The sequence below is a fragment of the Scyliorhinus canicula genome, chromosome 8 (assembly GCF_902713615.1).
Source record: "Scyliorhinus canicula chromosome 8, sScyCan1.1, whole genome shotgun sequence".
Lineage (NCBI taxonomy): Eukaryota > Metazoa > Chordata > Chondrichthyes > Carcharhiniformes > Scyliorhinidae > Scyliorhinus > Scyliorhinus canicula.
The window spans coordinates 77,615,145-77,633,644 of NC_052153.1; the positions used below are offsets into that span (position 1 = coordinate 77,615,145).

General features: G+C 48.3%; 1 protein-coding gene across 3 annotated transcripts in view; it reads left to right on the forward strand.

The window, feature by feature from the left end:
• Window positions 1-18,500, forward strand: part of LOC119970337 (dual specificity protein phosphatase CDC14A-like) — a 166,183-nt gene that overhangs the window by 46,143 nt on the left and 101,540 nt on the right. For 2 of the 3 annotated variants that reach the window (XR_005461587.1, XM_038804781.1), the window contains exons 2-3: window positions 16,237-16,327; window positions 16,749-16,824. Coding sequence is in view for 2 of the 3 variants with exons in the window: in XM_038804781.1 (XP_038660709.1) it covers window positions 16,237-16,327; window positions 16,749-16,824 (167 nt within the window). In the remaining variant the exon portion in view is untranslated. Of the gene's footprint in view, window positions 1-15,607; window positions 15,993-16,236; window positions 16,328-16,748; window positions 16,825-18,500 lie in introns of those variants that run through there. The other variant, XM_038804782.1, reaches the window with a different exon arrangement.

Here is an 18,500-nt window from a genome sequence, read left to right on the forward strand (position 1 = left end):
AGTTAGTCTAGCCCCCACGTGTTCTTGTTCTCTTCCAGTAGTAGTGGATACTCTTGGGGCGATGTTCTTCCGCCGGAGGTGAATTGATTCTGATTTGCGCTCCCAGCGAAGTGATTCCCAATCCTCAGCCATGCATATTTATGCACGGCGAGGATTTCGAGGGATTCCTGAGAGAATCCTGCTATTGGGTTGCCATTTTGAGCCTTAGAGCAAGGTCCTACGGCTGGCCACATCCCACCCATATCACAAATCAGCCCCCCCCCCCCCCCCCCGCCCCAACCTCTGGGTGTTCTGGGTCCCCCATCCAAGTCAGGATGTTACCTGGCTTGGAGGAGATGTTGCAGGTGGTAGTGTTCACGTGCATCTGATATTCTTGACCTTCTAGGTGGTAGAGGTTGAGGGTTTGGAAAGTGCTGCTGAAGGACCCATGGTGAGTTGTTGCAATGCATGTTGTAGATGGTACACACTGCTGCCACAATGCATCGGTGGTGAAGGGCATGGATATTGAATGTGATAGATGGGGTACCAATCAAGTGAGCTGCTTTGTCCTGGATATTGTCCAGCTTCTTGAGTATTGTTGGAGCTGAACTCTTCCAGGCAAGTGGAGAGTATTCCATGATACTCCTGATTTGTGCCTTGTAGATGCTGGACAGGCTTTGGAGATGTGGTGATCCACTGTGTAATTGTGTGTATGCCTATATTAGGGGATGTACAGTAGTACCTATACTACAGATTCGCCGGTAGCCCCTGCCGGCTAGCTCCGCTCATAAGGAGCCGTATAAATATGCATGACTTCTCCTGAGCAGCCATTCTACCAGCTGCAGTCGGAGGATAAACATCTAACTGTAATAAATTGATGCGCTATCAATGTACTAAAGACTTGAATGGGTACAATAGAGGCTTTATTACAGTTAGATGTTTATCCTCCGACTGCAGCTGGTAGAATGGGGCATCTCTCCTCAACCTCACTTGCAACAAGGAGTAGTGCGTGTTCAGCACTAACCGCTTGGCCATTCTCGGCTACGTAGTCCAAAACGGACTCCTGGGGCCCGAACCCGACCGCATGTGCCCCCTCATGGAGCTTCCCCTCCCCCACTGCCCCAAGGCCCTCAAACGCTGCCTGGGGTTCTTCTACTACGCCCAGTGGGTCCCACAATACGCGGACAAGGCCCGCCCACTGATACAGTCCACTCAATTTCCCCTCACGGCCGAGGCACAACATGTCTTCGCACGTATTAGAGCAGACATAGCCAAGGCCGGGATGCATGCAGTAGACGAGACACTGCCCTTTCAAGTAGAGAGCGACGCTTCAGATGTCGCCGTTGCCGCCACTCTAAACCAGGCAGGCAGACCCGTGGCATTCTTTTCCCGCACCCTCCATGCCTCCGAAATTTGACATTTATCTGTTGAAAAGGAGGCCCAGGCAATCGTTGAAGCGGTGCGGCACTGGAGGCATTACCTGGCCGGCAGGAGATTCACTCTCCTCACTGTCCAACGGTTGGTAGCCTTCATGTTCAACAACACGCAGCGGGGCAAGATCAAAAATGATAAAATCTTGGAGGTGGAGAATCGAGCTCTCCACCTATAATTACGAGATCTTGTATCGCCCCGGCAAGCTCAACGAGCCCCCAGACGCCCTCTCCCGAGGTACATGTGCCAGCGCACAAGTAGACCAGCTCCGTGCCCTGCACGACAGCCTTTGCCATCTGGGGGTCACTCGGTTGTACCACCTTCTAAGTAGTAAAGCAATGCTAATGCCATTGAATGTCATGGGGAGATGGTTGGATTCTCTCTTTTGGATGGAAGTGGTCATTACCTGGAACTTGTGTGGTACAAATATCACTTACCACTTATCAGCCCAAGCTTGAACATTGTCCAGGCCTTGCTGCATATGGGCATGGACTACTTCAAAATCTGAAGAGTTGGGAATGATGCTGAATATTGTGCATTCATCCGGGAACATCCTCACTTCTGATCTTATGTTGGAAGAAAGGTCATTGGAGAAGCAGCTGAATATGGTTAGGCCTAGGATACTATCCTGAGAAACCCCTGCAGTGATGTCCTGGGACCAAGATGACTGACCTCTCACAACCGTCTTCCATCTGTGCCAGGTATGACTCCAACCATACTAGGTCAAATGCTGCCTTGATGTCAAGGGCAGTCACTCTCACCTCACCTCTAGAGTTCAGTTCTATTGTTCATGTTTGGATTCGGGCTGTAATGAAGTCAGGAGATGAGTGACCCTGGGAGAACCCAAACTGAGCACGTTATTGTGGGTGGCACAGTAACACAGTGGTCAGCACTGTTGCTTCACAGCGCCAGGGACTCTGGTTCGATTCCCGGCTTGGGTCACCGTCTTTGCGGAGTCTGCACATTCTCCCCCTGTCTGTGTGGATTTCCTCCAGGTTCTCCAGTTTCCTCCCACAGTCCAAAGATGTGCAGGTTAGGTGGATTGGTTGTGCTAAATTGCCCCGTGGTATCCAAACGTTACGTGGGGTAGCTGGGTTATGGGTTAGGGTGGAGGTGGGGGCTTGGGTAGGGTGGTCTTTCAGGGACAGATGTAGACTCGATGGGCCGAATGGCTTCCTTCTGTACTGCAAATTCTATGATTACTGAACAAGTGCCACTTGACAGCACCTTCAACGACACTTTCAGTCACTTTGCTGATGATTGAGAATAGACTGATTCAACGGTTATTGGCCGAGTTGGAATTGTCTTGCTTTTCATGCACAGGACATACCTGACATTTTCCAATTTGCCAGATAGTGCCAGAATTGTTGTTGTATTGAAACAGTTTGGTTAAAGGTGCAGCACGAGTTTTCAGTACTCTTGCCAAAATGTTGTCAGGGCCCACAGCCATTGCAGCATCCAGTGCCTTTAGCTGTTTCACGTGGAGTGAATCAAATTGGCTGAAGACTGACATCGGTGATGCTGGGGACCTGAGGAAGAGACCAAGATGGATCATCCACTCGACACTTCTGGCTGGAGATGGTTGAAAATGCTTCAGCTTTGTATTTTGCCTTGATTTGCTGCGCTCCCCTGTTATTGAGGAATGGATATATTTGTAGAGCTCCTCCTCCATTTAGTTGTTTGATTGTCCACCACCATTCATAGCTGGATGCAGCAGGACTACAGAGCTTCAATCTGATCCGTTTGATGGGGATTGTTTAGCTCTGTCTATTGCATGTTGCTATCATTGTTTGGTACTCAAGTTGTCCAAGTGTAACCTCTGAACCCAAGCCTATTGGCTCTATCCTGATCGGTATAACCGTACATCAACTGTATTACCCTTACTCATCCATTCTGTTGTTTACTACTCTTTACTGTATTTGCAGTTGCGAGATCTTTTTCTGTTATGTCTGGCAAGCAATTTAAAAAATCTTATATCTTACTCACATGTTCAAAAGTGTTGTGCCTCAATTTGAAATGCCGAAATGGCAAATGTGTCCTAAAAATGACCATGGATGCGATCTAACCAACACGTTTATCTCGGACCGGCACTGCTATAAAGCGTTAATTGGTCCACTTGACGATGCCCCACGGCCTTCACGCTACAAATTATAGTCCCGCCGGCTGATTCACTAGGACCGTGCTTGCTAGTCCCCTGCTTACAAGGGAGAGCAGCACTTAAACCGTTCCTGCACAGCCAACCCCACTCAGCTTGTAGGCATGCCGCCAAGGAGACCAGCCTCACGATTCGGGCATGCTGACCTGCACAGCTTGTTGGATGTGGTAGAGGCCAGACAGAATTCCCTGCTCCACTGAGGGTCTTGAAGGGCAGCCAGTGCCACCTGGGAGGAAGTGGCAGCAGCCATCAGCTCTGGGAGCGTCACCAGGAGAAATGGCACCAAGTGTCATAAGAAGAGCAACGACGTCCACCGGGTCGCGCAGGTGGGTTGGCTCCAGACCCCCACCCACCCATCCCTCTAATTTCACCAACTGGGAGGAGGGGGCATTGGGTGCATTGGCATATGGAGTAGTGAAGGTACCCACCAGAGCTCCTGAGACCCACCCCCTGAAAACGGTGCATCTCTGAGTCAGCACCTGGAACAGGGTGGCATGGCTAAGGATGTGCTGCCAGCAAGTGGCCCAAAGCCATCTGGGCCCAGGGCCACCAGAGGCCTTGAAGGCCATGCGATGTGTTAGGCAGCAGGCTGCCTTCACCTCTAATGTGCATCCTGGGGGGACACATAGGCGCAGCGGTAGAGCACAGAAGGCTAAGCAGATCGAGGAGAGGGCACTAGAGGGGAGTGGATTAAGGGGGTGAGGGTGCGTTGGTGGGGGGAGGACTTGGGAGAGGGGAATGTGTGAGTGAGTACTCTGCAGACAGGCAGGGGTCAGACTGACATAGATTGAGGAGCATCAGGGCTTAGTTCTCAGTGGGTTATCCCTGCCCGCTGACAGTGTCGACACAGCCCCTACACCCTGGAGTGCAGTTACTTAGACCCTGTGGGAGTGTGGTATTTGGGGGGGGGGGGGGTGGCGGCTGAGGGATGGGGGAAGGGGATTGGGAAATAGGGGCTTGGTGGGGAGGGGGGGGGGAATGACGGACTAGGCCCTTTGTGAAGAGGGCAAGGATGAGTGCCTCCTTGGCCCTCCGGGTCTGCTGGGCCCTCTCTGCTTCCGCTTATTCTCCATCCACCTGCGGGTCCTCCCTGGGCTCGTCCTCCAACCCTTGCTGGTCTGTCATCCTCCTCCTCCGCGGTGGCCACATGTTCTTCCTCCACCTCCGGCACGTTGCTCCGCTGTTGTAGAGGACACAACTGGCCACCACAAAGTAGCTGACGCTCTGGTAGATGTATTATAGTGCGCCACCAGAGCGGTCCAGGCATCTGAACCACATCTTGAGTCCGTGCAATGCTAAATGACAGCCAGGTGGTCGCATGGGCCTCGTTGTATCAGGTTTCAATGTGGATCAACGGTCTCCATACTGTCATCATTAGCCAGGTCCTCAGCGGTCCCTTATCCCCAAGAGCCAACCGGCCATCCTGGGATGTTCCTCGAAAGGCCAAGGATGTAGTTGTCACGCAAGCTCCCTGGGAAGCATGCGCACAGGTGCATGATCTTCCATGTGGAGGTCGCACACGAGCTGGACGTTCAGGGAGTGGAACCCCTTCCTGTTAATGAAGGGCACTCCCAGATGGCCCGGTGAGCACAAGGCACCATGCGTGCCATCCACTAGCCCCTGGACCTGGGGCATCCTAATGATGGCGGAGAATCATATTGCCCCGGCATCTTTATTGGGCCTGGTCCATGTCAAATATCACTACCCAGGCAAACGGGATCCGTGACCTCACGGATGCACTTGTGGGCTGTAGCTTATGCGATGCCACACTGGAATGATCCTGAGGTGTAGACGTTCACGGCTGCGGTGACCTTGACGGCCACCAGGAGTGGGTGTCCTCCTCTTCCACATGGTGCCAAGTCTGCAATGACATGGCACAGGTGCCACACCATCCCCTTGTTAAGGCAGAATCTCCTGCAGCTCACGCAGTCTGTCATTTGTTCGAAAGACCAACGACACCTGTACCTCGCTGGCCTCCCTCCTGGGTCACTCCCTGGCCTGATGGGCGGCTGGGTCCATGGGTGTGGGGCAGGACCCTGCACATGGGCCTTCACCTTGGGTCCCTGTCGACGCTGCTGCTGCTGACTCCTCCTGTGTCTGGCCTGCCAGCAATATCACAAGGGCAGCTTCCGCAGGGTCCAAGATATCATCCATCCCGTGGAATATCTGGAAGGAATTGACAGAGGGTATGAGACTGACGACCAGCGGCGACTTCCACCCTGGGACCCCGCCACACAACCCCTGCCATCCGACACGCCCTGCCCACGAACCCATGGTCGCAGCGGCGCCCCCTGCTCACTGGACCCCACACCCTGTACCCCAGACATCTGCTGGTAAGGTTACCTGGACCAGGTGCTGGTCTCCTCCCTGGTGTACATGCCCACCCTCTAGTCACCAAAATGTCCACGGGGCTGGGGCCCAGCCTCTGGGTGTTCGGATATTGGCCACTGCATCCGTGGTGTTGCTTCCTACAGTGTCCATGCATTACAGTCTGATTGGAATGCTAGACATTAACTCCCATATGCGACATGGCACGCCTACCCATGGGGATGTACTTGGGAGGTGTGAAATGGCCATTTAGCTAAGATTGCCAGTTACCAATAGTCTTCAGCCAGGCAGCCAGAGGCTTCCACGGTCAGTAGAGTTATGGATGCTCAGTGGGGCAGGGGGGCTGGGGTTGCCCCCAGAACAGGAACACACTATTCAGGGATGGCATGGCTGATCTGCGGGCACTGTGACTCCCCCCATGGCACCTCACCTCGACCAAAGCTGATCCATCGGAGACTTCCCCCAGACCCTCTAAGCACTGGGTCAGCAACCCCAGTGCCCTTGGCTGATTGCCGGGAGCTAAGACGGCTACTCACCTCCTTGCTTCCCTTCTGCCAGCTTCACATTTTTAAAAAGGAGGAGTACTCGGCGCCTGCATAACCACTTGCTGGGGATGCTGTTAGATAGGGGGTTGCTCTGTTAATTGTGAGGAGATTGGGCATAATTGGTGATTATTGGTTTCTTGCCATACTACAATGGGATCCTGATTTCGCCAACCAGGGTGGGCCGGTTAGACTGCAAACATGTTGGCGTCTGGTGTAGTTCTCAACTTTGGCCATTAATGGCTTTGTCACACTCTCGCTTAAGCACAACAAGGCCATTAAATCGCTGTCCATATCTTACTGGCTGATGTGTGAATTTATGAATTGTAATTTGGTGTCCACTAGAAATTTGTCTAAGTTAGTGAGCTAATCAAATCATAGAATGATACAGTCCAAATGGAGACCGTTTGACCCCATTGTTCCTGTACCAGCTATGAGATAGAGCTAACCAATTAATACCACTCCCCTGCTCTTTACCTGTAGCCCTGTAAGGTTTTCCTCTTAAGTATTTATCCTAATGTTACGGTTGAATGCGTTCCTTGCATCATTTTGGAGTCAGTACATTCTGGATCACAACAGGTCACCCAGGGAAAAATGTTCCTTTTTGTTACTTTAGTTCTTGTTCCATTCACCTTAAGTCTGTGTTTTCTGATTATCAACTCTTCTTCTGCTGGAAGTTGGTTTTGATTAACTAAATAAAGGAAAACATTCATGATTTTGAACACTTCCATCCAATCTCCCTCTAACCGTCTCCCCTTGAAGGAGAACAATGCCAGCTTCTCCAGGCTTTCCACAAACCTGAAGTTGCTCATCCCTGGTACCATTCTAGTAAGGCCTCCCTCAAAAGCAAAGGTTTATGGGGGGCATGGGTTGCTATGAGTTGACACTAAGTTGCCATCAGAGTAGAGGGGCATTAACTTGGCATTAGGGTGTGAGGGGCTATGGGATGTGGCTGAAGGGGCACTAAGTTGGCATGGGGGTGGGTAGAGGGTAATTAAGTTGGAATAGAGGTGTGCAGACCATGGAGGGTAGATTGGGGAGGGGGGGGCATTTATTTGAATAGGTTGGCATGGCTGGGGACTAGGGAGTGTGTGTGTGTGGGGGGGGGGGGGGGGGGGGTTTGAAGGGTGAAGGCAGGAGGGATATTTTGTGTTTTATTATTTATTTAAACACAGAAGCAGGACTTGCACCCAGCACACCTCCCATGCCCGGCATACTGCAGATTAGTTCTGGGGTTGCCTACCTGACTCCTGTTTCAGCCTGCCCCCAACCACCCACAGTCCAACCTGCGAGTGGCCATTTTTAAAGGGGCGGGTTTGGCGAGCCAGACTCCATGACCTGACCGGGAGTGAAATTCTGAGCCATAGCATTCAAAAACAAGAAAGTTATGTGAACCAACTGTGTTATCAAATAGCACTTGGTTTGCAATAATTTGCTCACTGGCGTTCAGTTTGGGTCCTGCCAGCTCCTGAACTTAATACAGCCTTGGTTCAAACATGGACAAAAGAGCTGGGTGAGAGTGCCAAGCCAGCATTTGACTGAGTATGGCATGAAGGAGCTCCAGCAATACTGGACACAAGGATAAACCTCTCTGCTGGCTGGAGTCATACCTGGTACAAGGTTGTGGTTCAAAGCAAATTCCTGCGGATGCTGGAATCTGAAACAAAAACAATATCAGCAAGTCAGACAGCACCTGTGGAGAGAAAAGGGAGCTAACGATTTGCGTTTGGATGATGCTGTGCCAAAGCTAGAGAGAACTGGAAATGGGTCAGATTTATAGGGGGGTGGTGCTGGATCAGGGGCCAGTTAGGTGGAGATGGTCAGTCAAGAACAGAAGATAAAAGGAATGTAAATGGGGGCACCTCACCTCAGTCCGATTAGGCACTTTGCAACTTTCCAGACTTAACATTATGTTCAACAACTTCAGACTGTGAACACTCCTCCACTTTCACCCCATTTTTACTTCTATCAATTTATTTTTATTTTCATTTCTTCCATTGGTCTGTTTTCCCCTCATCATTGTTCCCCCCACTCCACTTGGGCCAACTGTTCCTCGTTGCCTTTAACATACTGCTCAACTTTCTTCTGCCATTCACACATTTTAATCTCTTGATGTGCCACTATCAGCATCCTTCTTAGCCTTAATTACCCCCATATACATTCCTTTTGTCTACTGTCTTTTTGACATCTTTGTCTATCTCCACCTGGGGCATGGTAGCACACGTGGATAGCATTTTGGCTTCACAGCGCAGGGTCCCAGGCTCGATTCCCTGCTGGGTCACTGTCTGTGTGGAGTCTGCATGTTCTCCCTGTGTCTGCATGGGTTTCCTCCAGGTGCTCCGGTTTTCTCCCACAGTCCAAAGATTTGCAGGTTAGGTGGATTGGCCATGATAAATTGCCCTTGGTGACCAAAACAAAAGGTTAGCGGTGGTTGTTGGATTACGGGGATAGGGTGGAAGTGGGATGGTGCAGACTCGAAGGGCCGAATGGCCTCCTTCTGCACTGTATGCTCTATGGGTTTGGAAGGTACTACCTAAGGAACCTTGCTGAGTTCCTGCAATGCATCTTGTAGATGGTATACACTGCTGCTACTGTATGAGGTGGAGGGAGTAAATGTTTGTGGAAAGGATGTCAATCAAGTGGTTGTTTTTGTCCTGGGTCGTGTCAAGCTCATTTGAGTGTTTTTGGAGCTGAACTCTTCCAGGCAAGTGGAGAGTATTCTATCACACACCTGACTTGTCGATTGTGGACAAGGTTTGGGGAGAGAAGAGTTGAATTACTCACCACAGACTTCCTAGCCTTTGACTTGCTCTTGTAGCCACGGTATTTATGTGGCTAGTCCAGTGAAGTTTCCGGTAGCCCCACAGTATGTTGACATTGGGGAATTTAGTGATGGAAATGAGATTGAATGGCATGGGGTAATGATTAGATTCTCTCACATTGGACATTGCTTGTCACTTTTGAGGTGCAAATGTTACTTTCCACATGTCCGGACAAGCTGCATTTAGGAATGAATTGCTTCAGTTTCTGAGAAGTTGGGAATGGTGCTAAACATTATGCAGTCATCAAAGAAGATCCCCACAACAGAGGGAGAATTCAGAATGCCCAATTCCCGTAACAAACACGTCTTACGGGACTTGTGGGAGGAAACCGGAGCACCCAGAGGAAACCCATGTAGACACCGAGAACGGCATACTCTGCATTGACAGCGACCCAAGCCAGGATTGTGTCCTCTTAACAGCTTGCATTCCCACGGAGCAAACTTAGATACATTATTTTGTTTCTTTATATGTCATTTTTCAAATATATATATATATATATATATATATATATATATATATATATATATTATTGAAGATTTTTAATAATATAGCCATATAAAAATGAATGTTACAAGTTACACTATAAAAGAAACACCACCAAAAGTATAGAGCACATCCAAAAACCCACCCTCCCAACCGTAAACTAGCCCTGTTCTGCTAACAAGTGACAATAACTGACTGTTTAAAAAAAGAGAATGAAATGGCTGCCATCTCCAGTAGAACCCCTCAAATGACCCCCAATGACTCAACAGTGTATTTGACCTTCTCCAAATGCAAAAATTCTATGAGGTCACCCAACCAGGCCGAGATACTGGGCGGAATAAAAGATCTCCACCCAAGCAGAACTCGCCTATGGGCTGTTAAGGCAAAGGCGAGAACATCTGCCTTCACGTCTGTCTGCAGTACTGGCGAGTCCGATACCTCTCAAATGGCCACCAAAGATCAGGCTGAGCCGCGCACAGGAGGATGTGGAGATTACACTGCAAAGGGCCTCACTCCACACCACCTCTTTTTTAAATGGGTCCTAATTCCCCCTCTCACTTTGTCTTCACCTCATCCACATCCACCACCACCACCAGACCTGACTAAAGACAGAATCCTCCTTACTAGGGAGCATGGTGGTGACCAGGGAAATGAGGGAAAGGTCTTTGTGAAAAATTTACGAATGTGGAAGTATCGGATCAAGTTTGCCCCAGAGAGTTGAAATGTAGCTGACAGCTCCTCAGAGCAGGCAAACCGCCCCTCCACGAACAAGTCCCCAAATCTCTCAAGACCCTTCCTCTCCCATGACCTAAATGTCGAATCTAAACTTGACAACACAAAACGATGGTTACCACAGATAGGGGCCAGCAACGACATGGAGCTAAGCATAAGATGTTGTCTAAATTTATTCCATATCCTCAGGGTGAACACCACCACAGGGTTCAAAGGAAACCTCTCAGGGGAGAATGGAAGCAAGACCATTACCAAGGCACCCAAACTAGAGCCGCTAGAAGAACCCACCTCCATATGTCCCCATATGGAACTCGGATCACTAACTCACCCCAACACCCCCTCAATTTTAGCCATCTAATAATACAAATAGCAAATTGGGTAACACTAAACTCCCAACTGTTTATCACTCTGGAGAAATGTCCCACCGAAGATCGGAAGATCTCAACGCTATGGCCAATGGTTCAATTGCTAAGGCAAACAAAAATGGAGATAGTGGACACCCCTGTCTTGTACCAATTCAACAAAAAATACCCCAAGCTCAGGGCATTAGTGTGGACACTAGGCATAGGGGCTTGGGCGGCACAGGAGCACAGTGGCTCCACAGTGCCAGGGTCGCGGGTTCGATTGCCGCTTGGGTCACTGTCTCTGCGGAATCTGCACGTTCTCCCAATGTCTGTATGGGTTTCCTCCGGGTGCTCCGGTTTCCTCCCACAAGTCCCGAAAGACGTGCTTGTTTGGTGAATTGGACATTCTGAATTCTCCCTCGGTGTACCTGAACAGGTGTTGGAGCGTGGCGACTAGGGGATTTTCACAGTAACTGCATTGCAGTGTTAATGTAAGCCTATTTGTGACAATAAATATTATTATTAGGCAGTAGTCGAACCAACAAAATGAACTTTTACCCCAAACCGAACCTCCCAAGGATCTTTAAAAGATATCCCCACTCCACCATTTCAAAGACTTTCTCAGTGCCTATGGATATAATCACCTCTGGCTCGGGCACAGGAGAGGGGAAAAGAACAATATTCAACAACCATCGTGTATTGGCCAACAATTGCTGACCCTTGACAAAACGTCAGGTCTTCTGCAATCAGCTCTGGGAGGCAGGATTCCAATTGCATCGTCAACACTTTGGCTAACAGTTTGGCGTCTGCGTTCAAAAGTGACATGAGTCAATATGACCCGTGTTCCGTGGGGTCCCTGTCCTTCTTCAGGATAGGAGAAATGGAAGCCTGTGCAAGGGTAGAGGGCAATGAACCCCAGGACAAGGAGTCATTTGAACATGCCCAGTATGAATGAAGTCAACTGACCTTCAAATATCTTGTAGAACTCGATGGCGAAGCAATCAGTGCTGGGGTCTTTACTCGTTTGCATTGATCTGATGCCTTTCAATATCTCCTCAGGACTTAACAGGGCCTCCAACTCCTCCCTACTCTCTCTCTCTCTCTCTCTCTCTCCACCAATGGGAAAGACAACCCATCTAAAAATTCAGCCATGTCCAAACTTTCCTCCGGGGGTGCTGATCTATAAAGATTGTTGTAGAATGTCTCGAAAGCCAAATTGACTGTCTATTGACCAATCCCCTATCCATGCTAATATATTAACTCCAACCCCATGAGCCCTTATCTTGTGTGGTAACCTTTCATTTAGTGCTTTATTGAGTGCTTTCTGGAAATCCAAGTATACTACTATCTACTGGTTCCCTTTTATTTACCTTACTAGCTACATCCTCAAACAACTGTAAAGATTTTCCTTTCATAGGTGTCATTAAGGTTACCATAATAAGAGATTCCAGCATTTTCCTGACAACTGATACAGGTATCAGGCTAACTGCCTTACGATTAGCTGTTCCCTGTTTTCACTATATATTTCTTCTTGAATAGTCATGTTACATTTTCTAACTTCCAATCTGCTGGGACCATTCTAGAATCTAGCAAATTTTGGAATATCATAACCACCTTTTCTTTTAGAATCTGTGGATGTAGTCCATCTGGTTTTGGAGATTTGACGGGTTTTAGCGCCTTAACTTTCTCCAGTATTCTTCCTCTGATGATAATAATTACATTAATTTCCTCACTTTTATTTGCTGTAGGTTACCCTCTATGTCTGACATGTAACTTGTACCAATACAGACACAAAATATCGTTCAATGTCTCTGCCATTCCCCATGATAGTTTCTCCTGTCTCGAAAGATATCAATTTATGGTGCTGTAACCATTCTATTTTCCCATTCTTCAAACACCTTGTGGACTTCGCTGCAACCATTAATAATAATATTTTAAATACCTCATAGAGGTACTGGAGCGGTTCGGGCTTGGAACAGGGTTCACCGCGTGGGTAAAACTCCTATACAACGCCCCATGGCGAGTGTACGGACCAACAATACCAACTCCCAATACTTCCAGCTGCACAGGGGCACCAGACAAGGATGCCCACTGTCCCCACTGCTGTTCGCACTAGCAATCGAACCGCTAGCAATTGCGCTCAGGGCAGCAAAAAATTGGAGGGGGATCCGAAGGGGAGGCAGAGAGCACAGAGTCTCACTCTATGCAGACGATCTGCTCCTCTACATCTCGGACCCACAAAGCAGCATGGACGGAATCATCGCGCTCCTGAAAGAGTTTGGAGCCTTCTCGGGCTACAAACTCAACATGAGCAAAAGTGAGATCTTCCCAGTACACCGCAAGAGGGGGGGGGGGGGGGGGGGGGGGGGGCAGCACTAAAGGGGCTGCCGTTCAAACAAGCCCGACATAAATTCCGCTACCTGGGGATCCAAATAGCCCATGACTGGAAAGGGATCCACAAATGGAACCTCACCAGCCTGGCGGAGGAAGTAAAAAAGGACCTGCAAAGATGGAACACACTCCCACTCTCCCTCGCAGGAAGAGTCCAGACGATCAAAATGAACGTATTGCCCAGGTTCCTCTTCCTGTTTAGATCCATTCCGATCTACATCCCCAAGGCCTTCTTCATAGCGCTGGACAAACTTATCATGGCGTTCGTATGGGGGGGTAAAAATGCTAGGATCCCAAAGAAGGTCCTACAGAAAACAAAATCCAGGGGGGGGCTAGCCCTCCCGAATCTACAATTCTACCACTGGGCGGCAACAGCCGAGCGAGTAAGGGGATGGATCCAGGAGCCAGAAGCCGAGTGGGTGCGTGCGGAGGAGGCCTCCTGCATGGGGACCTCCCTCCGGGCCCTCGCCACGGCAGCACTCCCATCCCCACCCAAAAAACACTCCAGCAGCCCAGTGGTGACAGCCACCCTCCAATCCTGGAACCAATTGCGGCAGCAATTTGGCCTGAACAAAATGTCGGACAAGGCTCCCATCTGCAACAACCATAGGTTCAAACCAGCACTGACTGACGCCACCTTCAAAAGGTGGAGACAGGACGGGGGGACACTGACAGTCAGGGACCTATACACGGACGACAGGATCGCAACACTGGACGAACTGACAGAGAAATTTCAGCTAGCTGGGGGGAACGAGCTACGGTACCTGCAGCTCAAAAACTTCCTACGAAAGGAGACAAGGACGTACCCACAACCGCCACGACAGGCACTACTGGAAGACCTACTGGACGCAAGTATCCTAGAGAAAGGGAACTGTAGTGACATGTATGGCCGACTGGTAGATAGGGACGACACCGTACTGGACGCAACAAGAAGGAAATGGGAGGACGACCTGGGGATGGAGATAGGGTGGGGACTCTGGAGCGAAGCACTGCATAGGGTCAACTCCACCTCCACGTGCGCAAGGCTCAGCCTGACGCAACTAAAAGTGGTACATAGAGCCCACTTAACGAGAAACCGTATGAGTAGGTTCTTCCCGGAGGTGGAGGACAGATGTGAGCGGTGCCAAAGAGGCCCGGCCAACCACGCCCACATGTTCTGGTCTTGCCCCAGACTTGTGGAGTACTGGACAACCTTCTTCGAGGCTATGTCCAAAGTGGTGAGGGTGGAGCCATGCCCGATAGTGGCGGTCTTCGGGGTTTCAGACCAGCCAGATCTATTCCTGGGGAGGAGGGCGGACGCCCTTGCCTTTGCCTCCCTGATCGCCCGCCGTAGAATCCTGTTTGGCTGGCGGTCAACAGCACCGCCCAGAGCTGCAGACTGGCTGTCCGACCTCTCGGATTCTCTCCAAATGGAGAAAATCAAATTCGCCATCCGAGGGTCGGACGACGGCTTCCACAGAACGTGGGAGCCATTCATGCAATTGTTCCGGGACCTGTTTGTGGCCAACGTACAAGAGGAAGAATAGTCGGGGGAAGGTAGCCGGCGGGGAGGAGGGGGGCGCTACGGGCTTGTTACGGGGGTTTGATGGCTAGCTAAGGCCCAAAACCAAACTAAATAAATGCCAATAAACATGTTGGGGAATGTAAAATATGTATGCCGGCAAAGAGGGGGAGGCCACAGTTATTACTACGAAGATGCTCACCTGTAAATATATATGTTAATTTTTGCGTGTTTTTTTTTCTCTCTCTAACAATTTGTAATTTGTTCAATATAAAACATGAAAACTGAATAAAAAACATTTATTAAAAAAAAATAATAATATTTTATTTGTGTCACAACTAGACTTAGATTAGCACTGCAATGAAGTTACTGTGAAAATCCCCTAGTCGCCACACTACTGCACCCGTTCGGATACACTGAGGGAGAATTCAGAATGTCCAATTCACCTTACAAGCACGTCTTTCGGGACTTCTCGTGAGAGGAAACTGGAGCACTCATGCAGACACGGGGAGAAAGGGAAGAATCCACACAGTGACCCAAGCCGGGAATCAAACCCAGGTCCCTGGTGCTGTGAAGCAACAGTGCTAACCACGAAGCTACCGTGCCGCCCACTAACCCTGATAGTGCTCCTCACAACAGAAAAAATGCTGGGAGCTAACGCTTATTGCTTTGACTTTGTTCCCCGTGTAGATGAGGATCTCCCTCCCTCGACATCAGGTGTAAAGCTCTGAGCTGTCAACACTGAGGGGCGGAGCTGGTGGATGACGAAAGGTGGTTTCCCTTGGCAACCGTCAGGGCCACGTTCCAATAGGCGGGTTCGTATTGGGTAGGGGCGCTGAGCTGGGTGGTGCCCGCTGAAGGCAGGTGTCACTCAGTCAGCCAGTGGCCAATGCGGGGCGGCTCTGGGCTCTGACAGGCAGGAGAGGGGAAGTGAGAGGCTGTTTGACTTTTGCAGCGTCCGCGGTGGATGCGGCAACTGTTTAAACATCGGCAGCACTCCCCTGCCCCCATGTTTGCCCTGGCTCCAGTGTTCTAGCAGCCTTTTCTGCTTCTGTCCCCCAAGCCTGAGTGAAGTGCTGGGAAAGTTGACCTTGGACGGGCCACCCCGGGTCTATTATTAACGTTTGTTTTCGCCCGGGACTTGGGCGCAGCTCTGCAGCTTAAAGTGCGTCTCTGCGCCCAGCAGAGAGAGAGAGAAAGTTTCTGCAGCTTTGTTTCGTTTTTGTCTAAGTTGCGGAATGGCGGACGGAGAGGAGCTGCTCAACGCGGCGGAGTTTCTAAAAGGTAGTGTTTGAAAATGTGTTACGTTGAGCCGCAGCCTTCCTCCTCCGTGTGACTGGGTGGTTTAAGGTATGGCGGTTTTAAATTTTAAATGGCCCCGCAGCCTATCGTGAAGCGCCTGGACGGTGAGTATGGTTGTTTGTGTGGGTGAAGACAAACGCCGTTTGCCGATTTGTGCCCACTATATATATCCCGAGTCTATTGTGGTCGATACTGTTTATAGTTTTTGTTATTGTTTACCTTACAGATCGGCTGTATTTTGCAATTCTCCGCCATAAACCCAAGAACACCGCGAACACGCACTATTTTAGCGTTGATGATGAACTTGTGTATGAAAAGTGAGTTTATTTCGGTGTCTTTTCCGCTCTTTAATTTCCTGTAAGCCCCTTTAAAACGTTACTTGCTGGCTTTGGAACTTGGACGGGGATTTGGCTAACTCGCAGCGTCTGTCAAAACAATTCTTGAGGTTTTATTAAACTAAGAAATATTTACTTGTCAAGTCGCGAAAATGTGTTGAAGATTTGCAAACTGTCAATTTTCCATTGCCTTTGTATCGGGCATAAGATTCATTGTTACATTGATTAACTAGTACGGTTATAAAACATCTAACTGATGGAACCTACCTGGCCCTTCACAGTGTTAGAAGTGTAAAAGGAAGTTTTTGATCATGATACCATCTACCATGGTGTGGGGCAAACTTGATGGATCCCCCTGTATTTGCCTGCCTTCAAATTTCCAATTCATTTTTTTATTTTCTAGTTTCTATGCAGATTTTGGACCTCTGAACATGGCCATGTTATACAGATACTGCTGCAAATTAAACAAAAAAATAAAGGTAAATGACAGTATTTATTTTTTTCATGTCTGGAAAGTGCTTTTAAACAAATACCAGAGGACCAAGGATACAACTTCAAGGAAAGTTTTAGAGCATGCCAATGAGTTTTCCGGAAGCAATTTTCACGTTAAATCTCCATGTGTAAAGGCATCTTACTCATTGATGTTTGGTCAGTAATTGCCTAAAAGAATACCTGTTCCAGGGTATCACTGTACAAATTAGATTTCTCCCATCAACTATTGTGTGTTGGAAGTGGACTTGTAATTCCAAAAATGGTGAGTTAAGGGTCTTGGCGTAATAAATAATAAAACATTGAACTTAAGAGTTTCAACAATACAATTAGTTGATCTGTGGCACTGCATGTGCGATTAACAACCTGGTGTTGGCTTCAGATAACTAGAGGATAATTGGATTGGGATGGAGGAGTGGTGAAGGGCAGGGCACAGACATAATTCGGTCTCTATTTGGAAGTCAAATATTGATCTTTTTTTTTCCATTGAAACTTCCCATGTCAAGTTTATAATTGGATCTGTTACATAAATTTTTTACATAAATCTTTGCAATATTGCCACTAAGTGTCCATCATTTTGGAGGGTGGAGGAGGGTTTAATTATAACCCAAATAAACTTTTACAGAAACATTTCTTGATTTTAAACCTGGATATAAAAAATGACTAAGGTGGGCACAGATGCAAGATCTGTTAATGCTTAGATTGTGAGGAACTTGGTTCACACTTTATATATTAAATCCTCAATTATTAATAATGAGCATTATTTTAAAACTACGTGGAAGAAAAACACTATCCAATATCTGCATTAGGGGATGCTTAAGAAGAACTGCAAATTAATGTAGTTTGGTGACTTGACCATGGTTAAAATGATGCATGAAGTAAAAAGTGAAATATTAATTTTGCCTTTGTAATTTCTGCTGGCTTTTTAAAATAAAACTAAAAATCTTCTTTTAACTTGGATGAAGGTGAGAATGTATTGGATGATCATCAAATATATTCTGGAATTTGTGTAACAGCTCCAGCTGGGAAAACTTGGTTAATTGTGCAAGACACTAAAATTGATGAGCGTATGTATATTTTAAGAAGCGTTAATTTATGCAATGATGAGTTTGGATTGTGAAAGCCTTTGGAGCTGAAGATGATAGGGAATTCTGCAATTTTACGAAGAACGGGTTAGTGACAATATAACTTTTGAATTTAAATATGTGATTCAAAGAGAAATAGAACTTGAGGGATGAGAGGCAATTTCAGATAAGCATTGACTAAAGTAATAATCACACAAAGTTGGAATTGGGTAGCACAGTGGTTAGCACCGTTGCTTCACAGCTCCCAGGGTCACAGGTTCGATTCCTGGCTTGGGTCACTTTCTCTGGAATCTGCATGTTCTCCCTGTGTCTGCGTGGGTTTCATCCTGGTGCTCCATTTTCCTCCCACAAGTCCCGAAAGACGTGCTGATAATTAATTTGGACATTCTGAATTCTCCTGTGTACCCGAACAGGCGCCAGAATGTGGTGTCTAGGAGCTTTTCACAGTAGCTTCATTGCAGTGTTAATGTAAGCCTACTATGACAATAAAGATGATTATTATCATTGAAGGATCATATGATGAGCTTTTCCTTGCCTTCCTATTCACTAGTACAAGAGATATCAGAAGATTTTTCCTCGAT